Raw genomic sequence first — 27,500 nt, 5'->3', positions numbered from 1 at the left:
AATATATATATATATATATATATATATATATATATTATATAAAATATATATATATATATATATATATATATATATATATATATATATAATATATATATATATATATATATACATTATATATAATATATATATATATATATATATTACATATAATTTGTGTGTGTGTGTGTGAGTGTTTGTGTGTGTGTGTATATATATATATGTGTGTGTGTGTGTGTGTGTGTGTGTGTGTGTGTGTTTGTGTGTGTGTGAGTGTGTGTGTGTGTGTGTGTGTGTCATTTACTCTATCCAACGAAATCAAGACAACTCACTCGTCTACCGTGTTCCCAGGGACAGAAACGACACCATATACCTATACCATGAATACCGATATCACATACTAAACCAATTAAAAATCTCAATAACCGCGTCTTTGTATTTCTAAAGTGAGTTTCAGATATTACGAAATGAAATGCCAATCTTAAGAGTTTTGGGGCAAGGGGGGGGGGTGGATGGGGCGATTGGAGCGGGCGACTGGAAGGGGGAAGGGGAGGGGGGAGGGGGTGGGGGGGGTGAACGGAAGCTCACGTGGTGTTCGATCTCATTACCAAGGTACTTATTTCATGATTAATGCTAAGCACTTACGACAAGCCCTCTGCAGGCGCGAGTGATTGTATATTCTCTCTCTCTGTCACTCTTTCCCTTTCCATCCTCCTCCACCTCTCTCTCTCTCTCTCTCTTTTCCCTCTTTCCCTCCCTCTCTCTTTCTATCCCCCCCCCTCTCTCTCTCTCTTTTCTCCCTCCTTCCCCTCTCTCTCTCTCTCTTTTCCCTCTTTCCCTCCCTCTCTCTTTCTATTCCCCCCTCTCTCTCTCTCTCTTTTCTCCCCCCTTTTCTCTTTCTATTCTCTCTCTCTTGCGGCAAGATAACGGGGCGGAAGTGATTGTTCTATAGAGATGGAAATAGAAATAAAAATAGATAGACAGAGAGAAAGAGAAACAGAACGACAGAGAGGCAGAGAGAAAAAAGAGAGAGAAACAAAAAGACAAAGAGACCGAGAGAAAAAAGCGAAAGAGAAATAGCAAGTCAGAACCCCCGCACAACCTCGGAATCAGGAGAGTCGAGTGTAACGCCATCCCCCTCCCCCCTCCCCTCCCCCTCCCCTCGCCTTCCTCTCTAATGTGTGCCATTGTCACTGCAGATAACGGGATTGCGATGCGAGATTAAACCCGTTGTTATCTCGCTGTGTGTGAATGCCTCTCGGATGAGTCTACTTGGCTGCGCATGTGCAATGTGTTGCATATATGTCTAGTTGCTATTTAGATGTTTTTTTTTCTGAAATTTTCCCTTTCGTTTGTTTTAGTTCTTTTTCTTTTTTTCTTTTTATTATTTGTTCTTTTTCCATTATTTTTAAATTTTCTCTTGTTTCTTATATTGAGAAATACGGCTTATAGTTTTACTCTTCCCTGTGTCGGTCTTGCCCCCTTTCTCTGTCCGCCTCTCTTTTTTTTTTTGTGCTCTCTCTCTATCTCTATCTCTCTCTCTCTCTCTCTCTCTCTCTCTCTCTCTCTCTCTCTCTCTCCCTCTTCCTTCCCCCTACTACCCATCTCCCTGTCTCTTTTTTACTTTGACTTTGACAAGTTTATCGAGACTCTCTCTGCTCATCCTTCCTCTCTTTCTCGTATTTATCTATCAATGAACAAAAACAAACAGCAAAGTGCAAAAGGAAATCTCTCCCCCTCCCTTCCCCCCCTCCCACCCAACACCCCAATTCTATGATTTCCATTTACATATTATTAAAAAAAAATCAATTTGATAAACATTAACGTTATCCTTATCATTTACCCATGTTATTGTGATGTCACATGAAACCTCGCTATAGAGACCCCTTCCATTGTTGCACAGAGTACTGCACGCCCGTAAACAATCGTGGGCGTGTCTTGGCTTCCGGCCCTTCGCGTGGCTTGGGTTTGTGTGTGCTTGTGCTTGTGTTTATGTGTATGTGTGTGTATGGGGGGGGGTCATAATTATTTTCAATATCCTCTTTACGTAAGCGTGTTATATGCGCGTGTGTATACGTGCATGGGAGTGATAATTATCATTTTGAATTATGTCTTTACTGTATCTATCTCTCTCTCTATATATATATACATATACACACACATATATATGTGTGTGTGTGTGTATGTGTGTGTTTATGTACACGTGTAAACGTGTAATCAACAGGGAGAAAGAGAGAGAGAGAGAGAGAGGTGAGAAATACGGGGAAAGGGCTGGGATGGGGTCACTCACCCACGCCTGTTGGAGCCGACATTTCTATATCACTTTCTTTTGGTAATTTCCCTCTCCCACATACCTCTCCATTTCCTCTTCCTCCCTCATTCTCATTGCTCCCTCTCTCCATTTATCTTTTTCTCACCTTCCCTCCCTCTCTTTACATCTTTCTTCCCATCCTTTGCCTTTCTTCCACCAGTTTAATAACAATTAAATTTTTAAACAGCCAAATTAACACATATGTGAGACCACATGATATTTCTGTTGAGTATCGAAAGTACAGAGTGTTATTAACAACAAAGCGCATTGTACTGTTGGTGTGTAATGCAAGGTACAAAATCACAGCGTTCCATCGTTTTTCTCTCCCGCCACTTACTCTCAGAACCATAAAACGTTAACGGTAAATCATGCTACAATTACAAATTCAGAATACAGCTGACCCTACCCTATCTTCTGTAACCCCCCCACCCACCACCACCACCACCACCACCACCACCACCACCACCACCACCACCACCACACACACACACAAACACACAAACTCCCCTTTGCCCCCCGCCCCCCTCGCAAAAGCCACATATTTTGCGTAGCCAATTAGATTATGCAGCACCTTAGTCAGAAATCACCGTCTGCTTTGCATAGAATTTCCTTTTACATGCAAATACCCGGCCAGTGTACGTCTGTGGAAGCATGTTCCTGCTAAATATTAGGGCGGAGAGGACTGGTCGCAGGGGCCAGGGGTCTACTTTGGCTATAAAAGGAGTATTATTTGTTTGTATTTCATAACTATGTAATTGTGTATTCATCAGTCTACCTGTCAGTTCATCTAGAGATTCACTTTTCCTGTAAAATAATTGAGTAATGTTTATCTATTTCTGAGATTCTGTCCTATCTATCTATCTAGAAATTCAACTTAATGGCAAAAATTGTGTATGTTTACTTCTTTATCTAGATTCACTTTTTTTCTTATAAAATGATAGAATAATGTATACTTATTAGAAGATTTTTTCTATCTTACCTACTCTATTTGCAGATAGATAAGTAGTCCTTCCATCTTCCGTTATTTTTCTGTTGTTCTTTCCACATAATGTTATTGATAACCGACGGTGCGGCATTCTCCAAGGGATGATGCTGTCCCCTACAAAGTTGAATTCACTCTGCACCTCAAAATCTTTATGGCTCATCGCCTAAAACTGTAAATAATTCCTCCCTTTGTAAATAACTCATCTAAGATTGTAAAATAACTTGTCATCTAAGAATGCTGATGACCCACCATCAACGATCGTAAATAATTATCATCCAATATTATGAATAACTCATCATCTAATATTGTAAATAATTCATCATCTAAGATTGTAAATAACCCGTCATTTATAATTGTAGGTTGTAAATAACTCAACATCTAATCTTTTTAATTTCCCATCATCTAAAAATATAAATAACTCATTATCTAAAGTTATAAGTACCTCCACCAACTTTTGTAAAAACTAATCATCTAAAATTGTGAATAACTAAAATCTAAATTGACAGAAGGGGGTAAAAAGAAAGGAAGAAGAAGAACAGAGCAGATAAAAGGAAAAATAAAAAGAATAGAAAATATGAAAGGAGTGAAGAGATTATCATCGACAGTCTTGTTTGACATTAATATTTTCACACAGCGGTCATCGGGTTATACTGTTTATCGTTGTTCCAATGGGAGTCCAAGGTGCTACGTGGATCTGGTTATGCGGATCTCTTAACACTATGGGTCTTGTTTTCAGTCACAACACTAGGCCTTTCTAAAATGAATAGATCAATGAATATACATATAGTAGAAGATAGATCGATAAATATATCAATGTCAATAAATATCCACACAAAGAAGTCAATGGATAGATAAACAAACAAACAAGGAAAAAATAAATGCATAAAACAACATGTCTAATGGATAAATCAATCATTTAAATGAAATAAAAGATCGTTTTGGGTTTAGGTCAGGTAGGATCTCTATCAATATTTCACTACCTGCTTTAAAATTATTGACCAATATTGTACTCAGCGTATACAATACCTTTGATTTTGGTAACTGCTACTGAAATGATACTTATTGAGTTTGTTATATATGGGACGTTCTGTTTGACTCAGAGAGACATTGTAACGGACTTTTTGCTATTAGATTTCCGTTTTGCTTATTCAATAGATTTCCACCTCCCTTCTCTCTCTCTCTCTCTCTATCCATCTTTATTTCAACGTGTCTAACTTCTGCCACTATCCATTCCCCCCTCAACCTCCCCCATCTCACTAACCTCCTCCCTCCCCCCCCCCCGTTCCAGGCCCCATCGCCCCCTCACCCCCGAAATCCTACGTCACCCACATCGAGGAGGTCGACCAGCTCTACAAGACGACCTCATACGTCAACGAATTCTACGACCCGCTACGACAGATCATGGCCGTTGAGAGGACGACTCGAGGGACGAAGGATCACGCCATCTTCTTCTACGAGACGGATACAGCTGTGATTATACAGTATAGGTCAGGTGAGTGTGAGGAGTGGTCAGCGTGAGGATTGGTGAGTGTGAGATGAGATGAACGAAGAGGGAAGATGATGATTAAAATGCTATATGGTATAAAGTATAAAACGATATACAGCATTACTCACGAAAACCTCCCTCCCCCCTTTAAAACAAATAAAATAAACAAAAAAATACAAAAATATAAGAAAGCCAACAACAACAATCCATACAAATAGATAAAACATCTTAATTTAAAAAAAAAACGGAAAACAAACAAACAAGAGATCCTACAAAGAACAAGAAAGACCCCCCCAAAAAAAGAAAAAAAAAAGAAAAAAAAAAAATCCTACAAAGCCCAAACGACCCCCCCCCCTAAAAAAAAATCCTATAAAACCCAAAAGAACCCAAAAAAACACCGTCCTAAAACAAGAGTAAAAAAAGAAAAAGAAAAAAAAAAATCTCCTCCACAGGCACTGACGACGTGCGCCCTCACGTGGACTGCGTCGTGGCCGAGATCGAGGACGCCGCCCCTTGGCTCATCGGCTACGACAAGAACGGCACCTACGCCTTCATGCTGTCGCCCTCGGAGGCTCTCTTCTACGGCGGGGACTATAAGTAAGGCTCCGTCCTGGGGTAGATATAGATATCTATATATATATATATCTTCGACTTCTGTCTGTTTTGTCTTTGTGTCTCTTTATCACCTTGCGCCCTTCCCCTCTCTTTTTTTTCTCTTTTCCTCCCTCCCCAACTGCGAAGAGGGGGGGCGGGGGCGGTCATGCCGAAATCTGAGAGGTAATGTACAGCCGATTACGCAAGATCAAAAGATAAAGAACGGTACAGAACTGAATACACTAAAATCAAAATAAGTTAATGAAAACATTTTAAAAAAATTGTTCATATAAGAAATCGGTGGCCATATAGAGAAAATGATTAAAAAAAAAAGTATGAAAAACAATATTCACAAATAGCAGCAAAAAGGAATTGAATTAAATGAGAAGGGATAAATCTTTCCTTCCCAAAAGATATAATAATCGGTATTGTTCATCATTATCATCTTTATTACTATGTTTTTGATGCACAAACCGCCTTTTATTGGCGATGTTCAAGTAATTATTATCGGTGAAATAACAACTGAATTAAACAAATGCACTGATCTTTAGAAGTTCATTATACAATTAAAACATATATACTGTTTCCGGCTAAAATCTACGGAATGTCATCGCCCACAATCGCCTGTATTTTAACAGCTTGGCCACGTCTGCCCTAAGCCAAAATAGTAAATAAAGAACTAAATCAATTTCAGTAATATTTTTATTAGTACTATTTTTGTTGATTTATTTTTTCCGCCGTAGGAGCATTATTACGACAATGTATGTCTAACCGTGATACACAGCAAAGGGTTATTTTTATAATAACAAGGCTGATATATTGCTGATCAACATTATTCTTAATGCTGAACAAATACATGGCAGCCATATCTACACATTGAGCTAAACTGTAAAAAAAAAGTGTTATATATTTTCATGACCGAATATTTGACCACGGAAATATTGCTATACCACTTCACCATACTATTTCCTTTAACCTCCCAAGTAACTTTTGACAATTCTTTATTTATTTTTTTTTTAGTTTGCGTGTCGAATTAAGTGATTTAGTTTCCGTGATAAATATTTAAGCTCTGCTACAACTAGTTTATAATTTAGAGAAACCAGACCACTTCAAAAATCCACATCGATGGGTTTGTGCAGGTGAAAGAGAATAAAATTAAAGGTATTATTTTGTTAATGGCGAGAGAGAGAGAGAGAGAGAGAGAGAGAGAGAGAGAGAGAGAGAGAGAGAGAGAGAGAGAGAGAGAGAGAGAGAGAGAGATTGTTAGTTTTAGTTCACGAAAGGATTTCACGAATACTAACTGGTTAAAGAAAATATAATACCAAATATATGTTTTTTTCAGATCCCTAGTTGATAAAACTTTAATAGATGCACTTTTGTTTTGTTATGGTTTTTATCAAATTGGTTCATAAGATCAGAATATATTGCCATATAGAATTAAAATAGTTCTCATTTTCCAGAATATAATCAGCTACAATTACCTCAATTGAAAACCACACACAATGGTGCATATTGCGGGTAATACCCCCTGCCCCCCACCCCCCTACCTGCCCCCTACTGCTCCGCACTACATTCTTTACCACTATATAATTACCCAGCGGTGCAAAAATACGAAACAAATTTTACAAGGGGAAAAATATATTTCTTTATCGAATGGAGGAAAGATACAAAACATTACCATAATTTTTCTTATCTATTATCTAAAGAACGACTTATCTAGGTCTCAAGAATAGTTACCTACTTTTTTTTTTAAAGACAACTATAACACCATTCGTACTTCACCTTCAGGTATACCTACGTGGACAACGACCCGGTACGACAAGTCCCGTGCAACAGGTGGGATTCGTGCATAGAAACGTATGGCAACGGTACCATGAACGTGCAATACCACTGGACAGGTAAGGTCAACGCCCCCTTCTCCTTCTATTCGCTATTTGTTATCATTATGAAAGACCATCCGCAAAAGATCGCTTTACGGTTTCGCTAAATTATTTCTTTAGATAGTAGTTAAGATATAAAGATGAATAGATTCAAGTTATGAAACAAGTAGATATAGATATGAAAATGAACTCAGAAATGATTCATTTGATTTTATCATCATTGTAATCTTTTTATCTCGGCGAAAATGTACTCGCCGGCAACCAAAGCAGGTTGAATGCAACATTTTCAATGACATCGATGCTTATCAGATAATTATCTCTATCAACTTGCTAATTCTTAGCTTTCACCTGTCAACCAGTCAAAGCACAGAATAAAATCAATTGCTGGAGCCTATTCTAACAACCAGTTCCGTTTTCCTAACAAGAATAGAAAATAATATACCTATTTTTTCTTCGTCACTGGCTGTCTGAGTTGCCGTGCCAGAGAAAGTAAGAAAAAAAGAGAGAAAAAAGATGTCCTCAGCCCAGTATTCCTGGTCTGATAAAAATAATGGGAACAATTATGTTCACTTACGAATCAAAGGAGGTCTTCAGTTCTGAGGGTTTGGGTTAAACACAGGTTAACATACATAACAATTCCGTTCACCTCAACTAATCTCATAATAAAAGCAATAGTTATTAACATTTTAAGCATGATTACGTCACATCCATCACCAAAATGAATAATTCATTTTCAACGATATAATCAAATAGAAAGCAATAAGCATCAAGTTCTATATTGTGAAGTCACTTGCAATTAATATAGAATTAAAAATCCCAGCCAAGATATCTGACAACACCGAAATATCTCCTGTAAAAAGTGATTCCACGAGAACCAAGGCCAGCTCATTTCTAACAACGCTGAAAGTTCTAACAGCGCTGGAACTGCTAACAACGCTGAAAGTTCTAACAGCGCTGGAACTGCTAACAACGCTGAAAGTTCTAACAGCGCTGGAACTGCTAACAACGCTGAAAGAGTTCTAACAGCGCTGGAACTGCTAACAACGCTGAAAGTTCTAACAGCGCTGGAACTGCTAACAACGCTGAAAGTTCTAACAGCGCTGGAACTGCTAACAACGCTGAAAGAGTTCGTAAACAGCGCTGGTGGAACTGCTAACAACGCTGAAAGTTTAAAACAGCGCGTTGGAACTGCTAACAACGCTGAAAGTTCTAAGAGCGCTGGAACTGCTAACACAACGCTGAAAGTTCTAACAGCGCTGGAACTGACCTAACAACGCTGAAGTTCTAAGAGCGTGGGAACTGCTAACAACGCTTGAAAGTTTCTAACAGCGCTGGGAACTGCTAAACAAACGCTGATAAGTCTAACAGCGCTGGAACTGCTAACAACGCTGAAAGTTCTAAGAGCGCTGGAACTGCTAACAACGCTGAAAGTTCTAACAGCGCTGGAACTGCTAACAACGCTGAAGTCCTAACAGCGCTGGAATGCTAACAACGCTGAAAGAATTCTAACAGCGCTGGAACTGCTAACAACGCTGAAAGTTTTAACAGCGCTGGAACTGCTAACAACGCTGAAAGTTCTAACAGCGCTGGAACTGCTAACAACGCTGAAAGTTCTAACAGCGCTGGAACTGCTAACAACGCTGAAAGAGTTCTAACAGCACTGGAACTGCTAACAACGCTGAAAGAGTTATAAAAGCACTGGAACTGCTAACAACGCTGAAAGTTCTAACAGCGCTGGAACTGCTAACAACGCTGAAAGTTCTAACAGCGCTGGAACTGCTAACAACGCTGAAAGTTCTAACAGCGCTGGAACTGCTAACAACGCTGAAAGAGTTCTAACAGCGCTGGAACTGCTAACAACGCTGAAAGTTCTAACAGCGCTGGAACTGCTAACAACGCTGAAAGTTCTAACAGCGCTGGAACTGCTAACAACGCTGAAAGTTCTAACAGCGCTGGAACTGCTAACAACGCTGAAAGTTCTAACAGCGCTGGAACTGCTAACAACGCTGAAAGTTCTAACAGCGCTGGAACTGCTAACAACGCTGAAAGTTCTAACAGCGCTGGAACTGCTAACAACGCTGAAAGAGTTCTAACAGCGCTGGAACTGCTAACAACGCTGAAAGAGTTCTAACAGCGCTGGAACTGCTAACAACGCTGAAAGTTCTAACAGCGCTGGAACTGCTAACAACGCTGAAAGTTCTAACAGCGCTGGAACTGCTAACAACGCTGAAAGTTCTAACAGCGCTGGAACTGCTAACAACGCTGAAAGTTCTAACAGCGCTGGAACTGCTAACAACGCTGAAAGTTCTAAGAGCGCTGGAACTGCTAACAACGCTGAAAGTTCTAACAGCGCTGGAACTGCTAACAACGCTGAAAGTTCTAACAGCGCTGGAACTGCTAACAACGCTGAAAGTTATAACAGCGCTGGAACTGCTAACAACGCTGAAAGTTCTAACAGCGCTGGAACTGCTAACAACGCTGAAAGTTCTAACAGCGCTGGAACTGCTAACAACGCTGAAAGAGTTCTAACAGCACTGGAACTGCTAACAACGCTGAAAGTTTTAACAGCGCTGGAACTGCTAACAACGCTGAAAGAGTTCTAACAGCGCTGGAACTGCTAACAACGCTGAAAGTTCTAACAGCGCTGGAACTGCTAACAACGCTGAAAGAGTTCTAACAGCGCTGGAACTGCTAACAACGCTGAAAGTTCTAACAGCGCTGGAACTGCTAACAACGCTGAAAGAGTTCTAACAGCACTGGAACTGCTAACAACGCTGAAAGTTTTAACAGCGCTGGAACTGCTAACAACGCTGAAAGTTCTAACAGCGCTGGAACTGCTAACAACGCTGAAAGTTCTAACAGCGCTGGAACTGCTAACAACGCTGAAAGTTCTAACAGCGCTGGAACTGCTAACAACGCTGAAAGTTCTAACAGCGCTGGAACTGCTAACAACGCTGAAAGTTCTAACAGCGCTGGAACTGATAACAACGCTGAACGTTCTAACAGCGCTGGAACTGCTAACAACGCTGAAAGTTCTAACAGCGCTGGAACTGCTAACAACGCTGAAGTCCTAACAGCGCTGGAACTGCTAACAACGCTGAAGTCCTAACAGCGCTGGAACTGATAACAACGCTGAAAGTTCTAACAGCACTGGAACTGCTAACAACGCTGAAAGTTCTAACAGCGCTGGAACTGCTAACAACGCTGAAGTTCTAACAGCGCTGGAACTGCTAACAACGCTGAAGTTCTAACAGCGCTGGAACTGCTAACAACGCTGAAAGTTCTAACAGCGCTGGAACTGCTAACAACGCTGAAGTCCTAACAGCGCTGGAACTGCTAACAACGCTGAAGTTCTAACAGCGCTGGAACTGCTAACAACGCTGAAAGTTCTAACAGCGCTGGAAATGCTAACAACGCTGAAGTTCTAACAGCGCTGGAACTGCTAACAACGCTGAAGTTCTAACAGCGCTGGAACTGCTAACAACGCTGAAGTTCTAACAGCGCTGGGACTGCTAACGACTCTGAAAGTTCTAACAGCGCTGGAACTGCTAACAACGCTGAAGTCCTAACAGCGCTGGAACTGCTAACAACGCTGAAGTTCTAACAGCGCTGGAACTGCTAACAACGCTGAAGTTCTAACAGCGCTGGAACTGCTAACAACGCTGAAGTTCTAACAGCGCTGGAACTGCTAACAACGCTGAAAGTTCTAACAGCGCTGGAACTGCTAACAACGCTGAAAGTTCTAAGAGCGCTGGAACTGCTAACAACGCTGAAAGTTCTAACAGCGCTGGAACTGCTAACAACGCTGAAGTCCTAACAGCGCTGGAACTGCTAACAACGCTGAAGTTCTAACAGCGCTGGAACTGCTAACAACGCTGAAGTTCTAACAGCGCTGGAACTGCTAACAACGCTGAAGTTCTAACAGCGCTGGAACTGCTAACAACGCTGAAAGTTCTAACAGCGCTGGAACTGCTAACAACGCTGAAGTCCTAACAGCGCTGGAACTGCTAACAACGCTGAAGTTCTAACAGCGCTGGAACTGCTAACAACGCTGAAAGTTCTAACAGCGCTGGAACTGCTAACAACACTGAAGTTCTAACAGCGCTGGAACTGCTAACAACGCTGAAGTTCTAACAGCGCTGGAACTGCTAACAACGCTGAAAGAGTTCTAACAGCGCTGGAACTGCTAACAACGCTGAAAGTTCTAACAGCGCTGGAACTGCTAACAACGCTGAAAGTTCTAACAGCGCTGGAACTGCTAACAACGCTGAAAGTTCTAACAGCGCTGGAACTGCTAACAACGCTGAAAGTTCTAAGAGCGCTGGAACTGCTAACAACGCTGAAAGTTCTAACAGCGCTGGAACTGCTAACAACGCTGAAGTCCTAACAGCGCTGGAACTGCTAACAACGCTGAAGTTCTAACAGCGCTGGAACTGCTAACAACGCTGAAAGTTCTAACAGCACTGGAACTGCTAACAACGCTGAAAGTTCTAACAGCGCTGGAACTGCTAACAACGCTGAAGTCCTAACAGCGCTGGAACTGCTAACAACGCTGAAAGTTCTAAGAGCGCTGGAACTGCTAACAACGCTGAAAGTTCTAACAGCGCTGGAACTGCTAACAACGCTGAAGTCCTAACAGCGCTGGAACTGCTAACAACGCTGAAAGTTCTAACAGCGCTGGAACTGCTAACAACGCTGAAGTCCTAACAGCGCTGGAACTGCTAACAACGCTGAAGTTCTAACAGCGCTGGAACTGCTAACAACGCTGAAAGTTCTAACAGCGCTGGAACTGCTAACAACGCTGAAAGTTCTAAGAGCGCTGGAACTGCTAACAACGCTGAAAGTTCTAACAGCGCTGGAACTGCTAACAACGCTGAAGTCCTAACAGCGCTGGAACTGCTAACAACGCTGAAGTTCTAACAGCGCTGGAACTGCTAACAACGCTGAAAGTTCTAACAGCGCTGGAACTGCTAACAACGCTGAAAGTTCTAACAGCGCTGGAACTGCTAACAACGCTGAAAGTTCTAACAGCGCTGGAACTGCTAACAACGCTGAAAGTTCTAACAGCGCTGGAACTGCTAACAACGCTGAAAGTTCTAACAGCGCTGGAACTGCTAACAACGCTGAAAGTTCTAACAGCGCTGGAACTGCTAACAACGCTGAAAGTTTTAACAGCGCTGGAACTGCTAACAACGCTGAAAGTTCTAACAGCGCTGGAACTGCTAACAACGCTGAAAGTTCTAACAGCGCTGGAACTGCTAACAACGCTGAAAGTTCTAACAGCGCTGGAACTGATAACAACGCTGAACGTTCTAACAGCGCTGGAACTGCTAACAACGCTGAAAGTTCTAACAGCGCTGGAACTGATAACAACGCTGAAAGTTCTAACAGCACTGGAACTGCTAACAACGCTGAAAGTTCTAACAGCGCTGGAACTGCTAACAACGCTGAAAGTTCTAACAGCGCTGGAACTGCTAACAACGCTGAAAGTTCTAACAGCGCTGGAACTGCTAACAACGCTGAAGTCCTAACAGCGCTGGAACTGCTAACAACGCTGAAGTCCTAAGAGCGCTGGAACTGCTAACAACGCTGAAAGTTCTAACAGCGCTGGAACTGCTAACAACGCTGAAGTCCTAACAGCGCTGGAACTGCTAACAACGCTGAAGTTCTAACAGCGCTGGAACTGCTAACAACGCTGAAGTCCTAACAGCGCTGGAACTGCTAACAACGCTGAAAGTTCTAACAGCGCTGGAACTGCTAACAACGCTGAAAGCTCTAACAGCGCTGGAAATGCTAACGACGCTGAAGTCCTAAGAGCGCTGGAACTGCTAACAACGCTGAAAGTTCTAACAGCGCTGGAACTGCTAACAACGCTGAAGTCCTAACAGCGCTGGAACTGCTAACAACGCTGAAAGTTCTAACAGCGCTGGACTGCTAACAACGCTGAAAGTTCTAACAGCGCTGGAACTGCTAACAACGCTGAAAGTTCTAAGAGCGCTGGAACTGCTAACAACGCTGAAAGTTCTAACAGCGCTGGAACTGCTAACAACGCTGAAAGAGTTCTAACAGCGCTGGAACTGCTAACAACGCTGAAAGTTCTAACAGCGCTGGAACTGCTAACAACGCTGAAAGTTCTAAGAGCGCTGGAACTGCTAACAACGCTGAAAGTTCTAACAGCGCTGGAACTGCTAACAACGCTGAAGTCCTAACAGCGCTGGAACTGCTAACAACGCTGAAAGTTCTAAGAGCGCTGGAACTGCTAACAACGCTGAAAGTTCTAACAGCGCTGGAACTGCTAACAACGCTGAAGTCCTAACAGCGCTGGAACTGCTAACAACGCTGAAGTTCTAACAGCGCTGGAACTGCTAACAACGCTGAAAGTTCTAACAGCGCTGGAACTGCTAACAACGCTGAAAGTTCTAACAGCGCTGGAACTGCTAACAACGCTGAAAGTTCTAACAGCGCTGGAACTGCTAACAACGCTGAAAGTTCTAACAGCGCTGGAACTGCTAACAACGCTGAAAGTTCTAACAGCGCTGGAACTGCTAACAACGCTGAAAGTTCTAACAGCGCTGGAACTGCTAACAACGCTGAAAGTTCTAACAGCGCTGGAACTGCTAACAACGCTGAAAGTTCTAACAGCGCTGGAACTGATAACAACGCTGAACGTTCTAACAGCGCTGGAACTGCTAACAACGCTGAAAGTTCTAACAGCGCTGGAACTGATAACAACGCTGAAAGTTCTAACAGCACTGGAACTGCTAACAACGCTGAAAGTTCTAACAGCGCTGGAACTGCTAACAACGCTGAAAGTTCTAACAGCGCTGGAACTGCTAACAACGCTGAAAGTTCTAACAGCGCTGGAACTGCTAACAACGCTGAAAGTTCTAACAGCGCTGGAACTGCTAACAACGCTGAAAGTTCTAAGAGCGCTGGAACTGCTAACAACGCTGAAAGTTCTAACAGCGCTGGAACTGCTAACAACGCTGAAGTCCTAACAGCGCTGGAACTGCTAACAACGCTGAAAGTTCTAAGAGCGCTGGAACTGCTAACAACGCTGAAAGTTCTAACAGCGCTGGAACTGCTAACAACGCTGAAGTCCTAACAGCGCAGGAACAGCAAACAACGCTGAAAGTTCTAACAGCGCTGGAACTGCTAACAACGCTGAAAGTTCTAACAGCGCTGGAACTGCTAACAACGCTGAAGTCCTAACAGCGCTGGAACTGCTAACAACGCTGAAAGAGTTCTAACAGCGCTGGAACTGCTAACAACGCTGAAAGTTCTAACAGCGCTGGAACTGCTAACAACGCTGAAAGTTCTAAGAGCGCTGGAACTGCTAACAACGCTGAAAGTTCTAACAGCGCTGGAACTGCTAACAACGCTGAAAGTTCTAAGAGCGCTGGAACTGCTAACAACGCTGAAAGTTCTAACAGCGCTGGAACTGCTAACAACGCTGAAGTCCTAACAGCGCTGGAACTGCTAACAACGCTGAAAGTTCTAAGAGCGCTGGAACTGCTAACAACGCTGAAAGTTCTAACAGCGCTGGAACTGCTAACAACGCTGAAGTCCTAACAGCGCTGGAACTGCTAACAACGCTGAAAGTTCTAACAGCGCTGGAACTGCTAACAACGCTGAAGTTCTAACAGCGCTGGAACTGCTAACAACGCTGAAGTCCTAACAGCGCTGGAACTGCTAACAACGCTGAAGTTCTAACAGCGCTGGAACTGCTAACAACGCTGAAAGTTCTAACAGCGCTGGAACTGCTAACAACGCTGAAAGTTCTAACAGCGCTGGAACTGCTAACAACCTCTCTCCCTCAGATCCCGAGCTCCCTCTACTGCCCCGGCCTCCCAGCGGGCAAAGCAGCGCCAACCAGACTCGCTGACACCTACTCCATGAGGGTCGAGGTTACCATGGAAACGTCGCTCACAAAGGGAAAGGAGTTCGTGTCTACGGTAAAGGTAATGGAAATTCAACTTTTCATAGTGTAGAAAAAAACTATGAATGGAAATGAATAAATGTGATTAATGAGCATTCTAGGTTTCATTTGGTGCAATAGAATAAGATTGCGTAGTTCTATAATACGATATTTGTATTTGTTGGGCATTGCAGTTTTCATTTGCAGAAAAACGGTTTGTCAATAGGGATTAATTGTTCCACAATGCTATATGTGTTTTCAATGGGCATTTAATTTTTTTTTTATCTTAAGTAGTAAAAATGTATGAAGGGAATGAGTAATCCCATAATCAAAGATATATCATTAACCTCCGATTTGCATTTTCGTAATCACTTCATTCAAAATGATATAGCAAAATGTTGATTACAAATGTTACATGGTGGAATTGTTCATTCTCTTTTGTCTCTTTTCTACATCTGTTGTTTCGATATCAATTAAGGATATATTTATGATTTTTTTATCTATATCTTCTGTCAAACACAAGGATCATCATACTGTACGCAGCCAAATTTTACCTTTTCTTCTTTTTAAGGATATTCTGTTTCGTTTTTCTCAATGTATGTGTATATGTGCGCTTGAAAGAGAGAGAGAGAGAGAGAGAGAGAGAGAGAGAGAGAGAGAGAGAGAGAGAGAGAGAGAGAGAGAGAGAGAGAGAGAGAGAGAGAGAGAGAGAGAGAGAGAGAGAGAGAGAGAGAGAGAGAGAGAGAGAGAGAGAGAGATTTACCAAGAGAAAGGATGATAGAAAATACGAAAAAGAGAACAAGAAAAGAAAGAAAGAAAACTAAAAAAAAAACAAGGAAGCAGACACAGAAAAAACACGATATTTCCCTCTCCATCAGAACTGGTATGACTACGAGCGTAAAATCACCCGAGCGGACTTTATCCCTGATCCTTTTACCACTGAAGGATACTACGTGGGGTTCAACGAGGCAGCTGTTATCAGGGTAAAGTGTTTCTGGCCAATACAGTGTTTTATGATTTTATTATTCTGTGCTTCGGGGCTATTCTTATTCATTTTTTGTATATTTACTAAAGACAGTGGTGATGTGAAAGTTATATATGTTTCAATAACAAAAAACAACACAAAAATAATAGTTTATCCTTCATAATATTTCAAACATTTTCTACGTTTTCTTTGCTCCCAAAAGGACTTCAGAAGCGGCATCGAATACATCATCGACAAAGGCCTCGGGAACTGCACGGCCATCACCATCCCAGACACCGGATATGACACAATCGTCGACCCAAGTGGCCAGGTGACGATAAAGGACCCGCTAACGCTCTTCGGTCTGGGCCAAGTGTCCAACCTTACATACTATGGAAAGGTTAGACAGCTGTTTTTTATCTATTTTATCATTATTATTTTTATTTTATTTTATTTTATCTATTATTATTGTTATTATTATTATTATTATTATTATTATTATTATTTTTTATTTATTTTTTTTTTTTACAGTGATTGTTTTGAAGGAAGAGGTAAACGTTAAATGGTTCACGCACGATTTTTGTAAATCTTGTGGCATGATAATAGTTTTCCTTAACTTTACTTGTTTCTGATTTTTTTATGTTTATTTCATGAGCATTACAAATGATGTTTCGTATATAGGAAGCACGATAGGAGGCAATGAGAAAGCAAGAGGGAAATGTATAAAAGAAAAGGTGAATTAGGAACAGAGACTAATAATGTGTGCGTTGTATGCATGTATACACATATTCCGTCACACACACACTCGTATACAAACACTCATGACACACACGAAAGAAAAACTTCCCTCACACATCCACACGTCCATCTTCTTCCTCCACAGACAAACAAAGGTGCACAAACCAACAAACAAATACACACAAACAACAACAAACGACCGAACTGCCCTTCCTTCCAGAAAACGGCTCGAGGACTTCCGTGTGACGTTTGGGTTGGAAGACTTGACCAGCAGGTTGACAATACAACGCTGGATGAAAAGCTAACCTATGAAATCTATTTTCTTGAGGTATGAGTTGCCTTGAAGCGTTTTGCCTATTTTTTACCTTATGCGAGGTATAGTTATTGGTCATTAAGTGTTTGGTAGTTTAGGGTAGTCTTCTGTTAAAAGTAACACATATTCCTCTTGATTTTGTTTAATGTTTTTTTGTGCAGATTATCCATGGCGCACTACAGGAGACGCATTAGAGAGAGCTATTTTTTTTTAATTCCTATTTTCAATGTGTTTTGAAAATATTGAGAGTACATATGATAATAAATTCCGAATCGCATTGATACATATGATAGACCAAATAACATCGTAAGCAAGAGTGAATGTGATATTAAGAACGAAATTATTCAGAGAATAATGCAGCTTATGAAATTCCAGCTTTTACCTGTGATGGACTTTGTCTCCAGGCAACTGCGACTAAACCCTTCAGTTTATCCTACGACTAAACCCACATTTTCCTCTTTCAGGAAGGATGGCACGAGGATGCAGGGTCAGAACCTCTTCCGGACAAACTCTATCCTGATCCAATCCTCATCAAGATACAGCAGGATTTCACCAGTCCCTCTAACCCCGAATTCACCACTTTCTATGCCCTGGAGCAGAACATCTTCAAGTAAGGGCAAGGCTGTGCAAAATGTATTCTAAAAAGGGAGGGGAATGGATTTGAAGACAGGCAGTGATAAGAAAGACGATTCGTGTAATTATGTTGATTATGTTGATGACAATAATATCAATGATGCTAGGGACAGTAGTATCAACATGCAACAGCAACAATGATGATAATGCCGATGCTAATGCTAATGCCAATAATAATGATAGTAATGATGATGATCATGATGATGATAATGAAGATAATAATAATAATGATGATAAAAATAAAGGTAATAATTATGGGTAATAATGATGATGACAAGCATGGGTAATCATGATAATGACACATGACTAAAATGACAACAATATTGATTTAAGCGATTATAAACTGCTCCTGCGGCTCATTATGATAACGACAACAGTAAAACGACAACGATAAAACCTGACTACCCTCACCGGCCGTCCCCTCAAAACATCCCGCCCTCAGATTCGACCAAGGCGCGCTCGACATGACGGTGTTCGACATCACCCCCTGCTTCAAAGGCCACGACCATATCCGCCGCTTCCAGATGGCTTTTCCTGGGGAATTCCGGGACGACTTCGACAGGAACCCCGACAAGTTCATTCGTTCTATCCACGGCACTCTGGAGGTCTACTTGAGTGTCCCCTCCATCCGCATCCAGCATATGGAGGTTAGTGCGGGGGAATGATGGCGTGTCGTGGTATCTCTCCTTTTTGTTGATCGTGATGGTATTGGGGATAACTAGGTACACGTTTAGGAAGACTTCTTTTATTTATCTACGCTATATATTTCACACACAAACACACACACACACACACACACACACACACACACACACACACACACACACACACACACACACACACATACACACATGCACAGATACAGACCTATAGATGACATAGAGATATCGTCATCGTAACTTAAAAAATATTCCCATCATTATGTAAATCTTCAAATAAAAATAAAATGAATGATAACATTCATTTGAGAAAAGGATGAATATCCGTAATAAGAAAAAAAAAATCACCGTATTATATGGGCATAACAAATGCACAATCAATGTATCAATATCAAATAAAATAACAATACCAATATATATATAAATCCATTACGAGATAGAACAAAAATACTTATTATTCTAAGCCACAGACACGAAGAGAAAAAGAGAAAAGAGAAAATATCTTCCAGGTTGAATTCAACGAGCGAGACGGTCGGTTGTACTGCGAGTTCACCCTAGTGGACCAACCTCCGGTAGAAGGCATCGACTACCCTCCTGCAGTAGGACCTCCTCTCGAAGACGTCGTGGCTTCGCTCGAGGCGTCCATGAAGAACCTGGTCGTCTTTCTGTTCGATGAGAGCTACGACGTGCCCGGGGTAAGTTGGTAATATCGGGCCCTTCGCCGGGAATGCTGAGGGCTTGAACACTCAACTAGACATGGTGATGGCTGGGTTGTCGTCTCCGGTTCTGCCTTTCCCTATTTCTATTCAAGATTTGTCGAGATGAGGGTCTTGGTTAATATTATTCACAGGATAGATTAGATATTATGGTAGATGGTGCGGCTTAAAATATATTGTGATAAGCGTGATATATTTAAGACGTTGGTTTCGTGCTCTGTGTCTCCATATGTGACATACACGTGCATGCATTTGCGTGATTAACTACAGCTGGAGTGGTAGGGGTAGCTGTAAGTCTTCCCCCCCTACTTCGGAAACTGTAATTGTAAAACACAAATCACCCCTGCGTCCATAAGCTACTCAAATTAATAAAACAATAGATTGATAGATTTATAGCTTTGTATATATCATTGATCCCTGATACTCATAGCTTCAAGTTTTATTTAATTTGTCACCCAACAGAATGCATATCTGATACTCTTTTTCCTTCCCAACAGCATATGAAACAGATGAAAGCATATGAAGACAGTCTTCGAGAGATGTTTGAGGACAGCTGCAATCCTTTGAAATCCTCGGAGAAAACAGTCGACGACACACGTAAATCCGACAGATCCCAGAAGGAACTTAGAGATCCCCAGAAAGACAAAAGGCTTTCAGAAAATCCTTCAAAGAAAACCGATCATGCTGCGATACGCCTTGAAAGGGAGACTCTAATAAAAGAAAAGGCAGACGCTGAACCAGTTATTGCAGATAATATATCGAAGGAGTCTTTTATGGAGAAGTTACGGAACGAAATGGGACGTTTCAGCTATTACAAGATGACAAGAAGTGCAGCAATGTACACACCAGGTAGAGAAAAAAAATGTTTCCTTGTAAATTTGAATATTTTATTTTTTTTTTCTTAGCACCTACCTTCTGCAATTTAACCACACAGTAAACAAACATTTTTTTCTTCCTGCTTTTATTCAGGTGACATGGCAGGAATGGGCATTGGAATGTTCTTCCTCGGACTCCTGTTGGGAACCGTGGCTATGCTGGCCTTACTCCAGAAATTCGGTCTGTCAGAAGGCATGGAGTTTATTCCAATGAACTCGCGCCGGTCTTAAATCTTATGTGATCTACCAACGTAATCATGCAGAATCAACAGAACATACAGTATATTGTAATTCTATTTTGATTGACGAGTAGAAGATGATTTTTAATGTGATTTTTTTTGTCAGAAGCTCTAAAATAGATTCAAGATGTATAGTATTGTTGTTTGTTAACGTAACATATACGATCTACTCTTAAAGTGGTGCTTGTGTTTTCCCTTATATCACAATAAGATTGTGTAAGTCAACTAAACATGATTTATCATTATTCATAAACAATATCTAAAAAAAATTTGTTATCATTCCTTCTGAGAAAAAACATGTAGTATTTCATATTCAAATATTTTGTCACATTTTGTTACAATCTCTGGACATCAATGCCTATAAATAAAAAATCGCCTTTTATCGACTTGGATATTTCTGTTTTTCATAGAAATCATCCGCTGCTACTGGGACCATACACACAGAAAGCTCACGTGTATCAGCGTAGGTTGGCTCTCATAGTGAAAGCAGGCGCCTAAATTGGGTTGCCTGCAAAAAAATAGTGACTATCAGTGGTATCAAATATTCAGCACTATAGCAGTTTCACAAAAAATCTCTGATATTCCATAGATATACATTTTCTTAGGACAACTGGGAGCTTGAAGCGGGTCAAAATACTGACAAGATAGTCTCTGATCATATGTGTACGCACGCATGTGTGTGCATATATATAGCTATGAATTTGTGCACTTTTATATGTACTTAAGAATGTAAGCACGTTTTAATATCCTGTATCCATTCATGTTTAAGATACAAAAGATGTTGGCGAAAATTGTCGCAAATAATAATTTCACACATACTTTTTTTTGCAGTATGACGCCTACTTGTAATTATGAAGTCAGTTTAATTTTCAATACCCGATGGTTCTTTCTGTGTTTTCTTCCTGTTATTTTGTTTTCCAAAAAAAAAACATTTGCGACATTGAGATATTGAGCCTTAGAAAAGTCTCCAAACATTTGTCCCCTTCACTTTTTCGTGACTATTTTGTAGTTCCCAGCTGAGGTTTTTCCTTCTGCCGCCTTCCTACTTCAGCCCCATTCTCCTGGTGAAATGGGTTTTTCGTCTATCGATGGCCACCTATATCTCTTCGTAGATGTTCTACTCTTTTATCACTATAGCTACAAAATAGGGGATGAATAGCCTTTATATTCTATCTCTCATGTAATTTAATATTAGAGAAGCTACTCTTTTTCCTGATTTTTGTTTACTATCCTGCGCTTTACCACTCTAATAGGATACATTCCTATTGTTTTGTATTTTCTGCTTCTTGTCTACCCTTTCATCTAGCCCAATGTCCTTTAAAAAAAAAAAAAAAAGAAAAAAAAAAGACAATGACGGAAAGTTTCTGAAGCTATGTGTTCTCGGAGACCTTACGTTACGTGGCCTGGGCAAAAGCATATATTAGAAACGCTAAACTTCATCATTCCCTTCATTGCTTTCAAGCATCCTGGATATTCTGGTGGCAGCATTGGGATCAAGTCTATGCTTCTTGCTTCCTGGCCCTGTGTCGTCCCACAACATGATGCATTACTACTATTATTATCTTCTCAGTATCATCATCATTATTATTAACACCATGTACTTGTATGTGCATATCTATTTATTGCTGTATGGTTCAAGATTTTTCAACAATCTTCGGACCGATAACCATATATGGAGTAAATTTCACGAATTGTTCCACTTCGTCGATGTCTGTTTCTTAACTTTGTTTTTTCCATTCCTTCCTAGGCTTGATGTTTCTTGTTCATTGGTGCAAAGAGGGAGGGGTCAGGGGGTGGCTTGGGCGGGTACAGCTACCCCTGGCACAAGCTTGGCCCTGTAAATATTACTTTAAAAGGCTCCATATCTTCCTTATAAATTGTTGAATATTTCTTAAGAGGCTTGAAATTAACTGATAAATTCTGGTAAGTATCTTACCTGTATAAATGCATGTTCCTTTTGTTCTCCTTTGGGCAGATCTTAGAGTGTACAATGTCACCTGGTCATAGTGTCAAATCAAGGTTTTGTTGGGTCCTGAATCTCTCCCCATTGGAAATTTTTCTTGCTTTGTCAATATTTCCCCTTCAAAATTTCTCGAAAACCTCCGGGATTTCAGTCAGTAGGTGGCGAGGGCCGATTCTAACACAAGCTCCGGTCGGGTGCATATATTGTTCACCTTCTATTGATTTGACTTTTCGACAAGTACAGGTAGCCATGTTGTGGTTATGGACTTTGTGGGTCCTCATAATCTCGTTCCTTTGGACATCATATATTGTATGTGGAAGCGGTAGCCCTTACAGTGGGGCGCGATGTTCTACAGCATTGTAACATAGTGCCAGGATGGAATAGGTTAACCAACTTCCTTTAGGTTAGAGTGTAGTCCACAGTTAGTCTGAGATATTCTGGTTGCAGTTCTGTATATATACATATATATATATATATATATATATATATATGTATATATATATGTATATATATAAAATTATATATATGTATATATATATATATATATATATATATATAAAATATATATATTATATAATATATATATAATATATATATATATATATATATATATATATATATATATATATATATATATATATATATATATATACAACACACACTCACTCACCACACACACACACACAACACTCACACACACACACAGCAAAACACACCACACACACACAGTGTCCACACATATATATATATATATATAAAAATTTATATATATATATATATATTACGTATATATATATATATATATATATTTACTAATATATATATATATATATAGTATATATATATATATATATAATATATATATATATATATATATATATATATATATATATATATATATATATATATAATATATATATATATATATATAATATATAATATAATATATATATAATATATACATATATAATTATAATATATATATATATATAATATATATATATATATTAATAAATTATATATATATATATATATAAATAAATATATTATATATATATATAAATAAATATATCTATATTATATATCTATCTATAATTATATATAATTATAAATATATATATATCTATATCATCTATCGAATATATTTATATATATATATATATATATATATATATATATATGATATTATATATATAAGATATATATGTATATACATATAATATATATATATATATATATAATACAATATATATATATATATATATAAATATGTTATATATGTATATTATATATATAATATATATATATATATATTATATGTAGAATTATATATATATGCAATATAAATATATATATATATATATAAACACACACACACACACACACATCACACACACTCACCCACACACACCACATACATATATATATATATAAAAGACTTATAACACACACACACAACACACACAACACACACACACCCCACATATACATATATATAATATATATATATATAAACACACAAACACAAACCAAACTCACACACACACACACACACACACTCACACACACACATACATAATATATATATGATATTATATAAATACTATATATATATAAATATATGTATATATATATATATATATATATATTGGGTGGTATAATATATATAATTATATAATATATATATATATATATATATATATATATATATTATATATATATATATATATATATATATATAATTGTGTGTATATATGTGTGTATAATATATATATATATATAATATATATATATATTGGTGGGTGGGGTGTTATATATATATAATGTTGTATATATATATAATATAATATAGAAATATATATATATATATAGAGTAATTATTTGGGGTGTCTTGTGTGTGTGTGGTGTTGGGGGGGTAAATTGTATGTCTGAGTGTGTGTGTGTGTGTTGTGTGTGTGATATATATATATATATATTATATATATAAATATATATATATATATATATATATTGTCCTGTGTGTGTGTTGTGGGTTTTGTGTTGTTTTTTTTAATATATAATATATATACAAAGATATTTATATATTATATATATATATATATATTATATATATATATATATAGATATATTATATAAGTATAATATATATAAATATATATATATTTATTTATATATATATATTATTGAATATATAATATATATATAATATAATATATTTATACATACAACCATATACTATATATACAACATATATATACATATATATGTATTATATATATATATATATATATATATGATATATATATATATGAATATATAACATATATACATACATATATTAGTGCATGTATATAATTTAATATATAAATGTATATATATAAAATATTTTATTTAATATATACATATATAGATAATATAATATATAATAATATATATATAATAATATAATATATTTTGTGTATGTATATTATAAAATTAATATATATAAATATAAATATAATATATATATAAAATGTATATATATATATATATATATATATATAATATATATATATAAATATAATTATATATAATATATATTTTTTTCTTATCTATCTATCTATGGGCCCCTTACAAATCATTATAGTATATATATATAAATACATGTATATATATATAAGATCTAATAGCACATATATAGATAATACATATATATATGTATATATAATTATAATATAATTTATATATATCGATATGTATACTAATATATAATATTCATATATATGTATGTATATAAGAGGTAAATAAATATATATATATTATAAATATATATATATATATATAATATATATATAAATATATATATATTATATAATACCGGCATATATATCTATTATATATAATATGTACATATATATATATATATAATAATACCATGTAATATATATATATATCTATATAATATAGTATATATATTTTCTTCTATTAAATATATATAATATATATATAAATATATACATTATATTTGTGAAATATATATATATCTATATACATATATGGTTTATATATATTATATATGAAAGTTTATATATAATATATATATATAAATATATATATATATATATATATATAAATAATAATATATATACATAGATACATATATATATAATACATGATTTGTAAATATATCTATATATCTATATATATATATATATATATATATATACAAAGATATATATATATATATATATAATAGACATATTTAAATATATTATATATAAATGCTAATATAATATAATAAATATAATATAATATATAATATAAACATAATATATACTAACATATATGTAATATATATAAATTTATATATATATCGTATCTATATATAAATATATATATAAAAATATATATATAATATATATTATATATAAATATATATATAAATGTATGCATATATAAAATATATATATAAATATATATATATATAATATAAATCTATATATATATATATATATATATATAATATTAATATGTAGGTAAATATATATATATATAAATATATATAATATATAATATATATATATATAAATATTTATATAATATGTAATATCTGCCTGCATATATATATAACATATATTATATATATATATAATAAGTCTATATATATATATAAATATATATAATATATATATACAATGCATATACTATTATATAGATATATATATATATACATATATATATATATATATATATATATATATATTTTTTTTTTTTCCAAAAGTTTATTTCTAAATTCTACAATAAGATTGGCACTTTTGAAATAACATCACAATTCACTGTCTGTTGGCAGTTTTATTGTCATAAAAAAGAGAAAACAGTTGCAGTCACATCATGAGTTCTAATCTCTTAATATCTTTGGTTGACTCTGTAGACTGAGTGAGCTCTTTGTGAACTCATGGCAAAAGTTGACGAACTCTGAATATTCATCTATAAAAAGGCTCTAAAATAAGAGAAAAAAGAAAAACAAATTGTTTAAAATCATGAATAATCAACATCCTCAATTTAAGAGACTTTTAGCTTAAATATACTAATTGTATTTATTTTCATTACTGTAAAGAAAGTCTTGCATTTTTCTTCACAAAAGCACACCAAATGGTAATGATACATATTATTTCACACGGCTAGTCTATAATTTACATCCTACACTTCCACACACAAATTTTATTAATTGACAAAACTTAGAAAATTGTGTGGTTTTTAAATTTTAAGTACCTTAAAATCTAATTCTTATACTAATGAACACTGTCATAAAAAATATTGACTCATTTATTGTTAATTTCCACACTGTTTATACAAATTCACTATAAAATGGCAGTCAATAGCAAAGGTTCAAGAACCCTTTTTTTAGGTATTTGCATCAGAGCTCCCAAAAATCTATGCACAAAACATAAAGACTGATGAAAATCAATATTAATCTTCCAAAGCAAAATGTCATGTAAGACTAGTCACTAACTTGGTACTCTTTGTCCAACCAACCTGACTCAACTCAAAAGCTGCTCTGCAGTTAGGTGTGTTACTAGATGTTACTAGCCACTCCATATAAGCCAAAATGGCAAAGCTGGAGTCTATTGGATATGAATTAAAATGGATTATTAATTTTATGGTTCCAATTTGGTCTGACTGTAGCAGCCATCTGGAAGGGAGATCTTAATCTCATAGATATTAGTAACTTCAATTCTAAGTCTCCTGATTTCCTCTTCATAAAGTGAAATCTGCCTTTCCTGCCAGCTGCGGGATTCAGATAACTCAGTGACTGTGGCTTCAATTCCACTCTGGTGGTACATCTGCCATGCCTCTTCCAGACGTAGTTCTAGAGACTCCAACTGTGCTGGGTCTAAGTCTGGTGATCGTTCCAAGATATCCAAAATCTCCTGCACAACCTCATACGCTTCACGGACTCTAGAACTGGCTTCATCTGCCCTGTCCTTTGCCTGATTGGCTTTCTCTTGAGCCTCCATGACCTGCTGCTCATCCTGTAAAGCCTGAGCCTCAAAGGTGCTCACACGGGCATCTGTGTCTGCAACTCTTGCAGCCAACTCATCTGCCAAATCATTGAGTGTGCTGGCTTCATTTTTAGTAGCATCTGCCTTGGTGCGGACATCTCCTGCCTGCTCACTTGCATCTTCTGCTGTGCTCTGGGCATCCTTTGCAATGTCACGAGCATCCTTAGCATCAGACTCAGCACCCATCAGTGCCTCCTCAGCCTCC

General features: G+C 37.2%; 2 protein-coding genes across 5 annotated transcripts in view; one reads left to right on the top strand and one right to left on the bottom strand.

The window, feature by feature from the left end:
* Positions 1 to 20,676, top strand: part of LOC122264936 (uncharacterized) — a 21,658-nt gene extending 982 nt beyond the window's left edge. The window contains exons 2-15 of the mRNA XM_086549028.1: positions 4,564 to 4,767; positions 5,214 to 5,358; positions 7,144 to 7,332; positions 7,819 to 7,837; positions 7,989 to 8,141; positions 14,915 to 15,196; positions 16,032 to 16,136; positions 16,341 to 16,517; positions 17,076 to 17,183; positions 17,633 to 17,778; positions 18,244 to 18,448; positions 18,970 to 19,155; positions 19,674 to 20,025; positions 20,146 to 20,676. Of these exons, the coding sequence (XP_086405154.1) occupies positions 4,564 to 4,767; positions 5,214 to 5,358; positions 7,144 to 7,332; positions 7,819 to 7,837; positions 7,989 to 8,141; positions 14,915 to 15,196; positions 16,032 to 16,136; positions 16,341 to 16,517; positions 17,076 to 17,183; positions 17,633 to 17,778; positions 18,244 to 18,448; positions 18,970 to 19,155; positions 19,674 to 20,025; positions 20,146 to 20,282 (2,408 nt within the window). The 3' untranslated portion in view covers positions 20,283 to 20,676. The remainder of the gene's footprint in view (positions 1 to 4,563; positions 4,768 to 5,213; positions 5,359 to 7,143; positions 7,333 to 7,818; positions 7,838 to 7,988; positions 8,142 to 14,914; positions 15,197 to 16,031; positions 16,137 to 16,340; positions 16,518 to 17,075; positions 17,184 to 17,632; positions 17,779 to 18,243; positions 18,449 to 18,969; positions 19,156 to 19,673; positions 20,026 to 20,145) is intronic.
* A 5,318-nt stretch (positions 20,677 to 25,994) lies between these two features.
* LanB2 (laminin subunit gamma-1) overlaps positions 25,995 to 27,500 on the bottom strand; it is an 88,092-nt gene continuing 86,586 nt past the window's right edge. For all 4 annotated transcript variants that reach the window (XM_043034021.2, XM_043034012.2, XM_086548633.1 and 1 more), the window contains one exon: positions 25,995 to 27,500. This exon is cut by the window's right edge and continues 103 nt beyond it. In XM_043034021.2, the coding sequence (XP_042889955.1) occupies positions 26,891 to 27,500 (610 nt within the window). In that variant the 3' untranslated portion in view covers positions 25,995 to 26,890.

Source organism: Penaeus japonicus, unplaced genomic scaffold (genome assembly GCF_977035675.1).
Source record: "Penaeus japonicus unplaced genomic scaffold, GWHDUDI00000001_assembly GWHDUDI00000021, whole genome shotgun sequence".
NCBI classification, from domain to species: domain Eukaryota; kingdom Metazoa; phylum Arthropoda; class Malacostraca; order Decapoda; family Penaeidae; genus Penaeus; species Penaeus japonicus.
The sequence above is the reverse complement of the archived record's forward strand: the minus strand, read 5'-3'. Positions and strand labels throughout refer to the sequence as shown.